Here is a 14,565-nt window from a genome sequence, read left to right as displayed (position 1 = left end):
TCAGACTACTGCTTCTAAGCTAACTTGTAGTTTCCCCTCCTTCACAATACTTATTAACATATGCTCCAGCATTCATGTTCCGTGGAGACCTGGGGAAGAGGGCACCCGCACAAGCACACACGGCGTCTGTGACAGTGAGGAGCAGCAGTCAAGGCACTAGATCAGGCAGGGCGGGCCAGGGTCGGAAGCAGGCACAAGCACGGGGTGGCCCTGGCCGAGCGCTCACAGGAGCCTAGGCTGGGTCGCCTGCTCTCAGGGACCCTGCAGCCAGGGCACACGTCTCACTAATGAATTTGACTAGTCTGGTGGCTCCCACTGACCACTGATTTACAAAGCCACAGATCTGGAAATCAGAATGAGAGGCCAAATTTGGGGCTGATCATTTCCACTTTTATCTGTTAGAGACAACAATGATCATTTCTTATCACTTTCATTTCATAAAATGTCTATATTAACATCAAAAAATCAGAAAGGACATCATTTCAAACTAAACAGGGACTCAGAGATCTCAGCCCGCTGTTATCTTTATATTTCTCATTCCACAGTCTTAGGCCAATGTCACCTTTATTTTTCCCACTTGGCAAGGAGGGGCTCCTCACTTCCCTCGTCCAAAATCCTGGATTCTCGAGCCCCCGCCCTCTGGGACCTCTGAGCTTCTTCTGGAAAACATTCTGCAGCGTTGGGTAAATGCACCTCAAGGTCGTGAGAAAAGGCTCCATACACACCGTGAAAATCACAGAAAGGGAAGGACCTTGATATGAGGAAATCTCCCCACGAAAGGTTCAAATCCAAGAGGACGAAACCAGATCAGTTGCTCCACAGCCTTCACTGTCAGGAGGCTGTTGTCAAGTTGTGTGATGCACAGCTGGAAAGACAGGTACAGGGCTCCATGACTGTGCACGGGTCTGCACGCAACAGACCGGGCAGCTCGGTGGCCGTATGCCCTCACCCACGTGGGTTTCCGTTTCCCTAACCATAACCCTGGACCTTCAGCCGTTCTGCCCTGTGAGCCCACCCAGGTTCTGGTAGAGGTTTGGCCGTGGGGACGCTCCATGTGGGAGCGCGGTGCAGGCTTGTGCCCGCCGGGTGTCTGTCCTCACGGCCGGCCTGTGGACCTCTTCTCCTGGGGACAACACCCACCGCTTAGCGCCTGACTTCAGCGGGCAGCGTTCACAACTTGCCAAGTAAGGAGCACTCCTGCCTGTCCTCCGAATGTTTAAAGTCTGAAGAGGACAAGAGATGCAGGCAGGGGAGGCGAGGGAGGGAAGGGGTAGAGGAGTGGAGCTGTGTCACGCACCCGCACCTGTTCCTGCCAGGAATGTAATCTTTACGCACCTCAAACATGTTCTAGTTAAAAGGAAGAATAAATAAAATAAAATCTGAATTGGAAAAATTTTTTAAGGATATCAAGAAAATCCTTCTTTCAAGAAAATGACTTTCTCTTAGTCATGTCATGAGGACCTGGAAGGAATAAACAGAACGCACGTTTTCACCACGCAAGCAGATTCATAACCTACTTTAAATCTTTTCACAGCAGCGTCTTTACAATCACTTCAAATATCTAGCTAATTTTCCATAAAACCCTAAAAGCAATACCACAGTTGAAAAAAATCATCAAAATCCCTATGAGTCTGATTCTATGCAAATGTTGTGTCTGAGAGCAGTTTTATGATGCTCTAAAAACCTCAGGGAAAATGTCTGAATGAAAATGCAACTGGGGACATCACTCTGTGTAAATTCCAATTTCTTCTGTCACAGTTATGAAAACACTTTGTGTCAGTAATATGAAACCGAAGAGTAGCTGAGCTAATCTAACACTTTGTCAAATGCTAGACCAGAACCAATTTGCACCACAACAGGGGGCTGCCAAGCTCAAGTGCAGAAAGCTGAAAACCACCTGGGAGAGGACCTCCCTGGGCCCCAAGTCCATGATCAGGCACGATTCCATCTCTCAGAGCCACGGCTTTCCTCGGTCCTCGACAGGGAGCTGGGCGAACGCCCTCTGGGGAGCCCTGTGAGCTGGGTGCCTCATCTGCTGCTCTGAGTCCTCGGGACCCAAGAGGCTAAGATCATTCACTGCTCTGTCTACACACACCCAGATCAAGGGAGCTTTCCACTTGAGTTCAGCTTTATATTTATAATTAATAGTTTCAACCTAGCAAATATAATTTACGTGACCTCTGAAAGTGTGGATGGGAATGCACTTAACTTTCCAAATGCTGGGGAATTAAAACACATTCAAAGGCTCAAGCCTAGTTATTAGGAAAAATAGATTCTTCATACTACTTGGAAATGGCAGGAGCAAGTTCAATAGCATTGAGCAATTAACTCACTTCGAATATAATAAAAAATGAGTCTGAACTACTAGTAGAAAAACTAGTGCTTTTCAGGAAAGAAAATGTAATTATTAAAAAAGAAGAAAATGCATAAATGCAGAATGTGAGCAGAAAGCAGCGGTAGGAAATAGGTGTTCCTGACGTCACCCCCGGAAAGGCGGGGCGCAGGGTGAATGCACTGCGCTGCCTCCCAGCAGCGAGCGGCCCGTGGTCCGGAGAGGGACACAGAGGGGCACTGCGGCCGGCACGGCCATTGTCCACTCCAGACAGTCGCACTGTCCGTCTCGGAGTCCCCCCAAAGGAGCCAGACACCCACCGGGGGCTTGGGCTCTAACCTCGATCACGTACCACTGACACCAAGACTTCGGCTGCAGCCACTGTGAGACGATTCCCAGCGTAACAGACCATCCAGGCTTTTGAGTTTTAGGGTCCAGTTGAAAAAGCACATGTACACGGCGAGACCCGAGAGGGTAGGGATCGATACTGTGTTTCCAACTTTTATTTTGCTAAGTAAAGACGTAAAAGCTACCACAAAAAGTATAGGAAAGTTAAAATCTTAGAATAGGTTCATTTCTTCTAAGAAGCTACTCCTCGTAATTTCATCGCCAACATTCCCTGTGCGTCTAGGTCGGCCCTGGTGGATGTCGTATTATATCTGGCTCCTCACTAAAATCACACACATTGTAACAGCTGGTATGTTGTGGGCAATGCATTGTTTAATGCAGTTGGTGTTTATGTATTGAAATTACCCTCAGAGTTTATGGGGAGAGAAGATTTAATCATAAATCTAAGACGCAAGTTGGGCAATGATGATAAATTCTCTATTCCCAGTTTACAAAAACATTCATTCATCTACTGTAAAAATTCTTAATGAAGATAAAAATGTTCTTAGGGATGAAATCTCATCTACACTATGTCCTTGGTTATTCAAATGTATTCAGATATGGTAAATAGTTTAAATGAACAGTAATGAGAAAGAGGCTGTATCGGTGAGAAAAGTTAGTCGTTACCTCATTATTTTTCTACCATTATCACATCTCATTGATGCTATTTCCAAGTGCCGAGATTAGACTATAATACGAGTTATCCTGGTAAACTCTGAAGGCCACAAGAGGTCCTTTAGAATTTGGAAATCAGATCCTGTCCACACTGCTCTCAACCACCGCTATTCTGCCCACCACCGAACTGCCCCGAATCTGAATCTGTGTTTCACATGAAATTTCACGGGGACCCTGGCGAGGGAGGGAAAGTGTCACATCACACTAGGGTGCAAGCCAGGTTTCTCTGGCCTGCGCATCTCCCTGCCTCCTTCCGGAGCTCACTTCCAGGGCCTGCCCCCTCACCGCAGCCGGCTTCCTTGAGGCTGCTGCTGGGGCCTTTGCACTCCCTGTTGCTGTGATGGAAATGGAAATGCTTTCCTGAGTAGCTCTGCACTTTCTGTGTCCACAGCACCTCCTCTGAAGAGCCCTTTCTCACCAGTTCCCCTCCTCCACCATCACACTACATCCTTCTGCCCTGCTGGATTTGTCCTCTCCGTGAGCATTACTGGGTGTCATGCCAGTGTGTATTCATTTATTCAGAGCTGGCTTCAGCGCTACAGCACAAGCTTCCGGAAGCAGAGACTTCTGTTCATCCATCATCGACCCACAGAATTAAAGGCTGTACATTCTGGGCACTCACAAATATGTGCTGAATGAAGAAACGGGTGAATATAAATATATGGAAACATTTCTAAAGTACATAAAGTAAAACAGTATCAGTCTGTATATTGTTAGACTATACCAATTCGTGCCTCTAGTTATGCAAGATTTAAACATTCCTATTCATTTACAACCTAAATTCTTCTCAAAACTCAAGCAGTGACCCTACTCTTAAAAGGGGAACACAAATCCAGTGCACATTAATGAACCGAATTCTTTCAGCAAACATAAATTTCTTGAAAAGTATTCTTTTCTTCTTTTCACTAAATTGGAATAATTTTTAAATCACGCTGAAATCTCACAACGTTAAAAAGAAACAAACAAAATAAATAAACAAAGAAAATCAATCAATAAATAAGAAGATGGAGAATGTAAAATAGGATAACACAAGAGTTGGTAATTTCCTACACTGTTAGCAAATGATGTTTAAGATTTGACAGTGGATTTTATTTGATGAGATTGAAAATAACATACCTTAGCATATATAACTCTTTTAATATGAACTAAAAACTTTTCACAGTCCATTCTCTGATTTTTGTATAAACTGTTCGAGTCCTGAAGGGGTGGTGGTTAGTAACCTTGCCTTAAGGGTTAAAATGATGCTTCAGTTTTATGCTAAAGCTTCTACTGTCTAAGGCCATGGTGGTGAACCTATGGCACGAGTGTTACCATGTTTGTCTTCTAGGACTAAAGATGTTAATGTCTGAGTTACTTTTTCTAAACCAAGACCTCAGTATTGAGCTCTAATGGCAGGGTTGGCACCGTGTGATAAGTGAGTGGGTTTGGGTTGCAGTTTGGGCTCCAGATCTCTAAAAGGCTCGCTGTCACTGGTCTAAGGACATACTGCTGTGTTACCCACTGTAGCTCTTTCAGAAGACAGTAAACTAGGACTTTTCCAAAGTATATTCCAGAGTTTTTGACCTAGATGAGATTCAAAAAGGCGATGCACATGACCCGATAACAATTCCTGAAAAGCACTTAATTTGGGGGTTTGTATTTTTCCCCAATAAAAGTGGTGACTTTGGGATGATCAGTAGCTAATTCTATGGACTGTGGCCAGGGGAGCGAGGGAATGGACCTAAGAGAACCCACAGGCCGTCTGCAGCCTCACACTATCCGCTCCCCAGAAAGACAGTTCTCTAAGCCAACCGAACCACCAAGCGGCTCTCTTCAGAAATGTTACTCATATCTTGTTGGCACTAGTGTTTAAGAACAAAAGTAAAATATTGCTTTACTAATTAATTATTAGATTTTTCCAAAGAGAAATAGAGGTAGATATAAGAAGAAAACATTCAGGAAGTTTCTTGTAAATGTTTAAATGTTTCTGTTTGTTTTATTCTGCTTGTTGAGACAGGGTCTCACTATGTATGCAGTTCAGGCTGGCCTTGAACTCCCAGAGATCCTCTTGGCTCAGCCCCCCAAATGCTAGGACAACAGGCGCACACCATCACACCCAGCGATGCTTAACTTCTAAAAAGCCATTTCTAAAGGCACATTACTCAAAGCCAAAAAATAGGCGAGGGTTCTAAAAATATAACATATTTACTTAATGTGTCAATCTCAAATCAAAACAGTATTAATCACTTTAATAATGAAGGGATTTCAACTTGAAAAGGCATATTATGAATAGAAAGACATTGAAATTTTACAGAATTCAGTAAACTGACATTAACTCAAATAGTCACATCCTCCCTTAAAGTTTGTGTGCTTTGGGAGATACCTTTTCATTTTCCTTGAGCTTTTGTTGTGTCTATTTTATTCTTCTTTTTCTTTTCCTAGGATATTTTTTCCTGTTCTCCCCTGAACTGAACTTACTCATCTGTACTCCCTACTCATTCACAACTTCATTGCCATTGACAGGAGGATCCTTTGATTTTAGGTTCTCACGCCCCTTCCCTCTTCCCACTCCCTCCATCCAATAGTCATTCGTCCGTCCGTTCGGTACGCACACGCCCGGCCGAGAGGCTGCCGTCATCTCGCCAACTGCATCTCCGATCTTACGGAGTTCTCTGATGTTTTTCAGTTAGAAATCCTGGTCTTATATTGATGTGAAACCTTTCTCTTTTTCCTTTTCTACAATTACAAACAGTTGGTAATTCTGACTTTTTTTCTCACCCTGTGACCTCTCCAGAAAGAGATAATTAATCCAGGTGTCTACTTCCGCTGCCGCTGCAGGGCTCTGATGCTGTCCCTGAGAGCCTGGGGCTTGCGGCACCAGCGGGACAGGCTGTCTGCTGAAGGGTGGCCCCGGCATCTTCTGAGGAAAGGCCTGGCTCCCGCTGCCCTCCTCGGAGCAAGCTCCTCTTCTGCCCGGGACGTCTCTCGGAAATGGGGATGGCAGAGGCGACACGGAAGGCGCGTCTTCACTTCTTCACTAAATGGCTTGGGTATACATGTTTCACACTGTGAATAATTTGGAGAAGCAGAGTTTCTACGTTTCTAACTTGGCACTTTTGTCGACCCTAGGATTCTAAAATAATCACTTCTGGATAAACAAGATGATTCAAATTAGTAATCATCTCATAGTGGTGTGGATCTTGCTGACATTCAGTGGCAGCACTGTTAACTGCAAAGCCACGCAATGAAGACTGTGCCAAGCTTACAAACTTGCCAATACACTAATAACTTACACGGGCTGGGGTTTGTTGTATTTGCAGTCTATGGACAGATGCATAACAGTATTTTTTTACCTTTTCATATTCTATTAGCCAAGTGGAAGAACATATTCCTCGGACAGTTATCAGCATGTTAATGCTCCTGAGGAATTGAACCTGGTGAAAAGAGCGGGGTCCATGATGGGTCTTTCTCAGAAAGAAAAAGGGAGAACAGCTGATAGGGTGCCTTCTCGGAATGTGTGCCTCCCCCGGGGCCAGGCCTGCCCCACTGGCCCCGTCCCCCATGCCTAGCGCTTTGTGACCCAGCAACATAGGAAGAGTTTCGCCTCACAGCGGGGCATTTGCAACTGTAACAAAGAAAGTTAGAAAATAACAAGTGCACACCTCGAGGAGTGAAATAAAGGAAGTCACTGTGCTGTAAAGAGAGGTTTTCATCTGTGATCATGTCATTCTGTGCCATCAAACAGCAACTGCCACGGTACTGTCCAGCGGAAACAAGTAGACAGCACAGTAGCACAACGATTTGCGGCCATTTTTGTAACAATAAAAAGTGAGCAGCGAATATGTATGGAAAATAAGACAACAGTGTTGTTAACATTGGCTTTCTGTGAGTAGCAGGTCATTTTCAGTTTCTGCTTTGAAACTGTCTGCAGTGTTTGGCTCTTTGCAATCAGCATTTTTCTTCACATTTAGGAATTAATGTGAGACATGTATTTGCATTTACAAGAAACAAACACACCCAAACCATTTCATTCCAGGCAGGAAAATCAGCTATCCATTTTGTTTCCAAAAACGCTCTGGGCTGGCTTCGCAGTGCTTATTCGTGAGGTTGGGGCCTCGGCTCTTCCGCAGCTCCGTAGCACATGGTCCCTGCATGGCTGTTCCTGGGGATGCCACGCCCCTACCAGCTTGGGGGTGGCTCTGCCTGGCCGCTTTGCCTCTCACTCTCCCCAGGGACTTCTTGCCAGCTCCCACTTCAAGCTGAGTTGCCTGCATCTCTGCCGGACACCAGGCGGTCTCTAAGATACCCTGGGGCAAAAACTGAAACGTGTTCAGGAACCACAGTGCAAAATAAGCTGATGTCCAACAGATGGGGTTTTTGCAAAACAAGGTAAGCCTCTGCCAGGCTCTCCCTCAATTCCTGGTCAGCGTACAGTAACAGAAAGACAGTGTGTGCATTCGGGTGTGGGGCTGTGGGTGCAGAAAGCCCTTGACTGGCAGCGGGGTCTCCGGGATGGGCTACTTATGAGCCTCCAGCTGAATTACAGCAATGTTGTCATTTGTTTCTGCTCAATTTCTTTCATATCATGATGGAAATCTGACCGTTTCTAGACAGCAAAGTGAACAGTAGAACTAAAAATTCTACTTTATAGTTTGAAAGGCTCACTTTAAGGTTTTGCAACTTTTAACTGAATCTCTGATAGGCTCGATCTCCCCATGTCCCCACCTCAGGAAATTAGGGGCCTTCTTACCTGTCTCCTTCCTATTCTAACACGATAGTGTCCCCAGCTCCAGATCCTTGTAAGAGAGCCCAGAACATCCATGTTGGAGGACATGGGGAACACTTCCACATGGGATGCATGGAGCGAGAACACTGCTGTCAGGCAGGAAGTCTGGGGGTGAGGTGAGGGCCAGTGGGCTAGGCTGCCTTTGTTCATGTGGGAAAGCTACTACTCGGTGCTTACGAAAATGCAAATAACAACACTACATCCCTGAGGAAGTGGGCATGAGAATTCTGTGGGTTAATAACTGAAAGTGTCCCAAACAGATGGCAAGTGACTGTTCACTCATGACAGTGCTTAGCTTGCACGCCATAAAATCATACCTTTTTAATGTTTTGTTCTCCTTTGCTGAGAGACTACAGTTTTCTAAAACTTACAAGTATCCTAAATTGTATTTCCTTTGAGATTCTGCATGAAAGTCAGATTACTTATAATATATAATATAACATATGATATCATACACATAAGTGCTACAGAAAAAATATTTTTAAAAATACACAAAGATAATTTTTATAATGGGTATTTAAAAGCTAGGAGCATTACTTGGATCATTGTTTTAAAAAATGTAAGGACTTAGCCAATGTTTCCTAAATTCGTAGATTAAACATGGGGAGCATTAGAAGCACCCACACACACATGTCCCAGAGTTAAGAGAAAATCCACGCGGGAGGGCAGGTGGGTCCTACCACACCTCCAAAGTGAGCAGGTCAAATGAGCACAGGGCGAAGAGCTCTGCCCAAAGCTCGCTGTTACCATGGACAAGACGCCGGGCAGAGTGGCGCTCAGAAGCACCAGAGACCAGAGCAGGGGCACAGGGACTTCCGCGGTGAGGCAGTGCCCAGAGAGCTCCACTGTGGGCGGGTGTGTCCGCCCGTCGCTGCCCCTCACAGCGTCCTTTCCCATCCACTGGAAGCACAGGACTCCCAGGTGACAGCGATGTGACCACGGCCTGCCGAGCTGCTCACTCAAGAGCCCCAGGCAGTTTGCCCAGCGGCGAAGTGAATGTGAAGTGAATGCCAGAGTCGGACGCAGCCTCACCCTGACCCTGAGGGTCACTGACCGACCGCGTTCTCTTACACCAGTGACCTGCCAACTCCGTGTATTTCTGAGGAAGTCGGTATTTTCAGGATTTCCAACCAGAGCCACAAGATTTCATTAAATTAATATAACTCTGTGAAGGACTCTGATAGAGAAAATGTTAGGAAATACGAAAGTGACAAGGCTCATGTGGAACAAGAACATCGGTGACTTCTAAACTAGTGTAAATGACACAAACCAGCGACTTGCTGGACCTCTTAGACTCCCCTTGTGATCTCTCCTGTGCCAGTCCCCAGGGAGAATGGAGGCACCAAAGGCCGCTCAGCCGTGGGGACGGGGCAGGGCCGGGCACTGGAGAGACAGAGCAGAGCCCCGAGTGGCAGTCTCCGGGGAGTATGGAGGTGTCAGGAAGGAAGGGTGCTGTCCACGGAAACCTCTAAGCACCCATTAGCACAATTTCTGCGCTATCCAAACCTGGCCTGTGGAAAGAATGCTTACAGATTTCAAACACGTTCCCACAAGACCCTCATGACCACCGGAATTCCTGCTTCATGTGTTGTCACTCGTTTCTACAGCACACACTGACAGAATGTGTGCCACCTCCTGGTGGCGCCCTGTCCCTTGTGTTCTGATGGCCCGAAAGCAAACCACGTCGCATCAGGGCAGGCTGCCTCCAACACTGACCATGCCACACGCACGGCTCCCAGGTACAGCAGCCGCTCTCTTCACGCATGCTCTTTCTCCCGCCTCCGTTCCCTCCTCCTGCTCCACTCACTCCCTTGTTCCCCCCCTTCCCCCTCTCGTGGCATGCTGTCTGCCTGTTGAGGATTTATCTTCTACAAGTCCCTGCCAGGGGTGCAATTGCTTTAAATAAATATATCACTACCTCCCAGGAATGTGACAGGGTTTAAATATTCTACAAAAAATAAATGTTAATGATAATTTCATTTTAATAATAATATCAAAGGAAAATGTGCAATAACAATTCACAATTTAAATACTACTTTTCACTTTTTACAGAATACACTTCGACACCTTGAATTCTTTTTTTTTCAAGCTATAATCCTCAAAACCCAGGCCAATGACACAAAGATGAATTCTAGAGAATCTGCAAACAGCAGGTCCCTCAGAAATACTGCTCTAAGTTAGACAAATAAGTGTGCTTTCTGCTGAAAGGAAATTGCTTACCTAAGTAAAAATACATTTATGGAGCACAGTTGAATTAGGAAACAACCCTTTAATCTGACGCCATCTCTATTCCCAGCCCCAAGTGAAAGGTGCCCAAGGGAGGGAAAAAGTACCAGATTTTTCTTACTTTCATGCATTGAATACCGTGAATTTGTGTGCACATCACTTATGCAGCTCTTTATATAAAAAGAATCAAAGTTCACTAAAATGGCTTCAAATTTATCCGTGCTAGGATCACTCTTCACTGCCATAGAAAAGTTGATGATTTGCCAGAAAAGCATCTTTATACTTCTCCTCCTAAATCACAAACAGCGTTTGAATATGAACTGCAAGTCAAAGATGACTCCGAATGCTGGCTACTTAGAGACGGGCACCTAGAGGGGACTTCCCCTCCATGTCTGAGCTCCCTTCAGCCTGATCGGAGCAGAGTGGTGGAAGGAGGAAGCCTGCAGAAAGCAGGCTCTGATGAGGGCTGCCCGTTCCTCAGCACAGCCACGCCTGCAGCTATGAGTCCCCAGCAGGGCCAGCCCAGGGGGAGGCCACCCACAGGTGCTGTGTCCTGCCCCACGCACCCTCAGGGCACCTGGCACTGGCACTCAGCGTGCTGCGAAGGGCGCTTTCTGGATTCCAGGCAGCATGGCGCCGAGTGTGCAGGCGTCGCCTGGGTCTTACTGCTCGCCCGCACGCAGGGCGGCAATCTCAGGAAACCAGTTAGTTCCCTCCCGGCCCGCGTTCCGATGGAAGACGGGTTTACAGAACATGCCTTGCCTTTAGGGTCAGAAGGCAGATCACTCACCATGGCAGACTGGAGACAGACATGGCAGCGGTCTGGGAGTCCTCTCGGTTTTGCAACGGGAAATCAGAAGGTCCAGGAGACAACACCACCGGCACCGTTTGCTTTGCTGCAGAACAACGCCGTTCGAGAAGATCTAAACAAAGAGGAACACAGTGATGCCTCCGGTCTGTGTGACTCGCGCAGACTCATTTCAAACAGATCAGCAGCTGTGTATTGCATAAGGCAAGCCAAAGACAACGCAGCCGCTTTTCCTGAAATATAAGACATCATGAATCAACCACATCTGATGACCTCAATGCCTTACTTCAAGACTAACTGAAAGGTTTTTAAAATGTTCATTCCTTGAAGCAGACAGTACATGGTGCGATAAGGAACTACAATAGATGTTAAAATTTTAAAACTTGATTACAGTAAAAGACACTGCCATTGATCCTCCTCAGAACACTGCCCTGCCTTCTGCACACTGATGCCACCCTCCGCGCCACTTCCTGCAGCAGCTCTGGAAGTCCTCTCTTGTGAGGGTCTTTGGTTGCACTGTCGTGGCTCCCTCAATGCCCTGAGTGGGTTTAGAACATTTACTTCTCACGGTCATGTCACACGGAACCAGGCCTGGCTAATGAGGCGTGTGGGTGAGGACATACCATGTTCTCATGAGCCCACCTCCCTGCTGGATGCACTCTGTGGCCCACGGCAGCAGTCACGCATTTCGGATCACACCTTATGAAGACCCTAAAGAAAAAGCACTTCCTGACCTGCTTCAGAAAGCAGCAAGAGTGACGAGATAAGTGTGTTCAAATCAGAGGAGTATTCTGAGGCAGATTAATAGCAATGTGTCTTTTATTACAATAATCTTTTAAATTTTAATTTAAACATTAACCGTATTTCTGATCACACCAATACTATGTGCATCTACAGCCTGAGGACAAAGATGAATGACACATGCAGAATACATTGGTGCTGCCCTGAAGAACGCTTTCCACGGCAGAGATCATCACCCTGAAGTGAGTACTGTAACAAATTCACACAGGGCACACAAAGAGGGACCCAGGAAAGGTTTCTGAAGAAAACACGCCCCAAATTACTACCACTGGGCTTAGTCACAAGTTTCCCAAAAATCCCAAAGCAAAGTCTTAGAAAAGACAGTTTATTCCCCCCTTATAGAAATGCACTCAAGGAGTCCAAGAAGGATGTGGCAACCCCGTGAACCAAGACCTGGTGTCCTTTCTTGGTGCCCACTCTCAACTCGGGCTTCTTCTTCATGGTCCCAGAGGCTCCAGAGCTCCAGGGAAAGTGACTGTATTCCAGCCAGCAAGCAGAAGAAGGAGGAAAAGTAAGATGCTTCCTGACATGCACACATAACAGAGCGTACTTACTTCACCACTCTTCCTCAAAGGAAGACCGGAAAATGAGGAATTATTCTAGGCACCCATATCCCAGCTCCAGAGCAGTCTCGCAGTGAAGCGGACAGTGCAGGGACCCTGGAGGAGGTCTACTGCTGTCTGCCACCACGCATGAAACTCAGTAACCTGGGCGCCCAAGGAGCTTCGACCATACAATGGCAAACACAGGGAAGGGGAACATGGCCTCAGCCTGTGGCTGGACGATAATTTTGCCTATGATTACTTTATTTATAATTTTAAACATGAAACATTAACTTTCTTAAATCATGCATATATCAAGAAGAAATTTATTGTACGCTATTATTTTGCAGGATGAAGCTACATACTAAGGATAAAAAGGCTAATCATGAAGTATCTGCAAAGAAAGACACCACTGTCCAGGCCCAGCATGACAACACATGCCTCTAACCCCTGCACACCGCAAGGCTGAGGCAGAAGGATGGAAGGCCTGAGCCTAGCCTGGGGAATTTATCCAATTAGGGAGACCCTTTCACAAAAAGAAAATTTTTTAAGAGGCTGGGGATTTAGCTTAGTGCAAAGGCCCTGGGTTCAATTTCCGGTACTGAAAAGAACAAAACAAAACTCTCACTGTCTAACATGGAGGCCGTCCTGTTTGTAAATAAACAAACAACACTACGAAAGTTGGTGTGCTTGCGAGGGGTACAGCGCACAGAGAAAGAACGATGATTTAATGCATTCCAGTTTCGATACAGGCTGACTGGCAAGATTATTCCAACCTGCCAGTGAAGAAAGCAGCTCTGAAGGTCCACATCCCAAGTCCTCTGCAGACTCCAAAACAGGCCTGCGCTTCTGTTCTGCCCATGGCTGGTGTGAAAGCACACAAACTTACGCTGTTAAGGACACAGAAACTCCAAACTCCAAATCTGCCAGTAACAGTTCACTCCCATCTTTCATAATCTGGACTCTGATTCTTATCAAGGGTTCAGCAACCAAGAAAAATATGTACGGAAATTTGTCTGATGCAACGCGTACTTCTAGGTGTACTTAATTCTATCTTTAGTAAGCTGGGCGTCTGGCTGTCATTATTTTAATACCTAATCAAATTTTTTCTATTGAATTATACTTTGGAGTTTTGCTAACAGTATGCAATGAGAGAGATCATTGGAGAATATAAAAAATAAGCAAAACATCAGGCCTATGAGACCAGGTATTAGGTTTGTTGGGTTATTCACCAACACAGAAATGTTGTCTTCATGAGCACTCAAAGGAAAAAGTTCTGTTAGATTTCAACAGCAGTAAAACTGATCTAAGTTTCTCACTTGCATTTATTCTAAGGGTATTACACAACATTTTACACTTGTTTCTGTGCTTTAATTTATGAGAAGCTCTGAGACAAATTTGTGATATTTCTCAATAAATATATACAATTTCTTGTTATGATTTAAATCTGAAGTGTTCTGCAAAGACTTGTGTATCCAGGACTTGCTCAGCAATGCACCAGTGGTCAGAGATGGGCCTAGAGAAACAACTGAACCAGGAGGCCTCAAGCGTCATCTATGGATCACTGGAGATCACAATTTGATGGCATTCTTGGAAGGCGATGGAAACAGGAGGCAGAGCCCAGAAGGGAGTGGACCCTGGGAGGCATGACCTTGGGGTTTACATACCGTCCTAGTGCCTTTCTCCCCAGCTCTGTCCTTCTGCCTCTTCTTGGCCACCATAAGTTGAGCAGCTTTGCTTCATGTCCTACTACCGTAATGTTTCTGCCTCACCACAAACCTAAAGCAGCAGAGCTGGCTGACCATGGACCAAAACTTCTAAAATCATGAGCCAAAATAAACTTTTCCTTCTTTAAGTTATTTGCAGGTGTTTTGTCACAGATGAAAACTGGCTAATCAGAAAACTGGAACCAGGAGTGGAGTCATTGTGACTATACCTGACCATGTGGTTCAAAAGCCTTTGGAACTGGTTTGTGAGAAGAGTTTGGAAAGATGTGGAAATATAGGCTACAAAGAGAAGCCCGACAATG

General features: G+C 45.7%; 1 protein-coding gene across 10 annotated transcripts in view; it reads right to left on the bottom strand.

Moving 5' to 3' along the window:
- The window catches only part of Oxr1 (oxidation resistance 1), a 335,909-nt gene that overhangs the window by 255,124 nt on the left and 66,220 nt on the right, over positions 1-14,565 (bottom strand). For all 10 annotated transcript variants that reach the window (XM_004850275.3, XM_087190807.1, XM_087190810.1 and 7 more), the window contains one exon: positions 11,176-11,308. In XM_004850275.3, coding sequence (XP_004850332.1) covers positions 11,176-11,198 — 23 coding nt within the window. In that variant the 5' untranslated portion in view covers positions 11,199-11,308. The remainder of the gene's footprint in view (positions 1-11,175; positions 11,309-14,565) is intronic.

The sequence above is a fragment of the Heterocephalus glaber genome, unplaced genomic scaffold, assembly GCF_053883595.1.
Source record: "Heterocephalus glaber isolate CG9 unplaced genomic scaffold, H.glaber_assembly_v1.0 deba00001556, whole genome shotgun sequence".
Taxonomy (NCBI): Eukaryota; Metazoa; Chordata; class Mammalia; order Rodentia; family Bathyergidae; genus Heterocephalus; species Heterocephalus glaber.
This window is presented reverse-complemented; position numbering and strand designations above follow the sequence as displayed.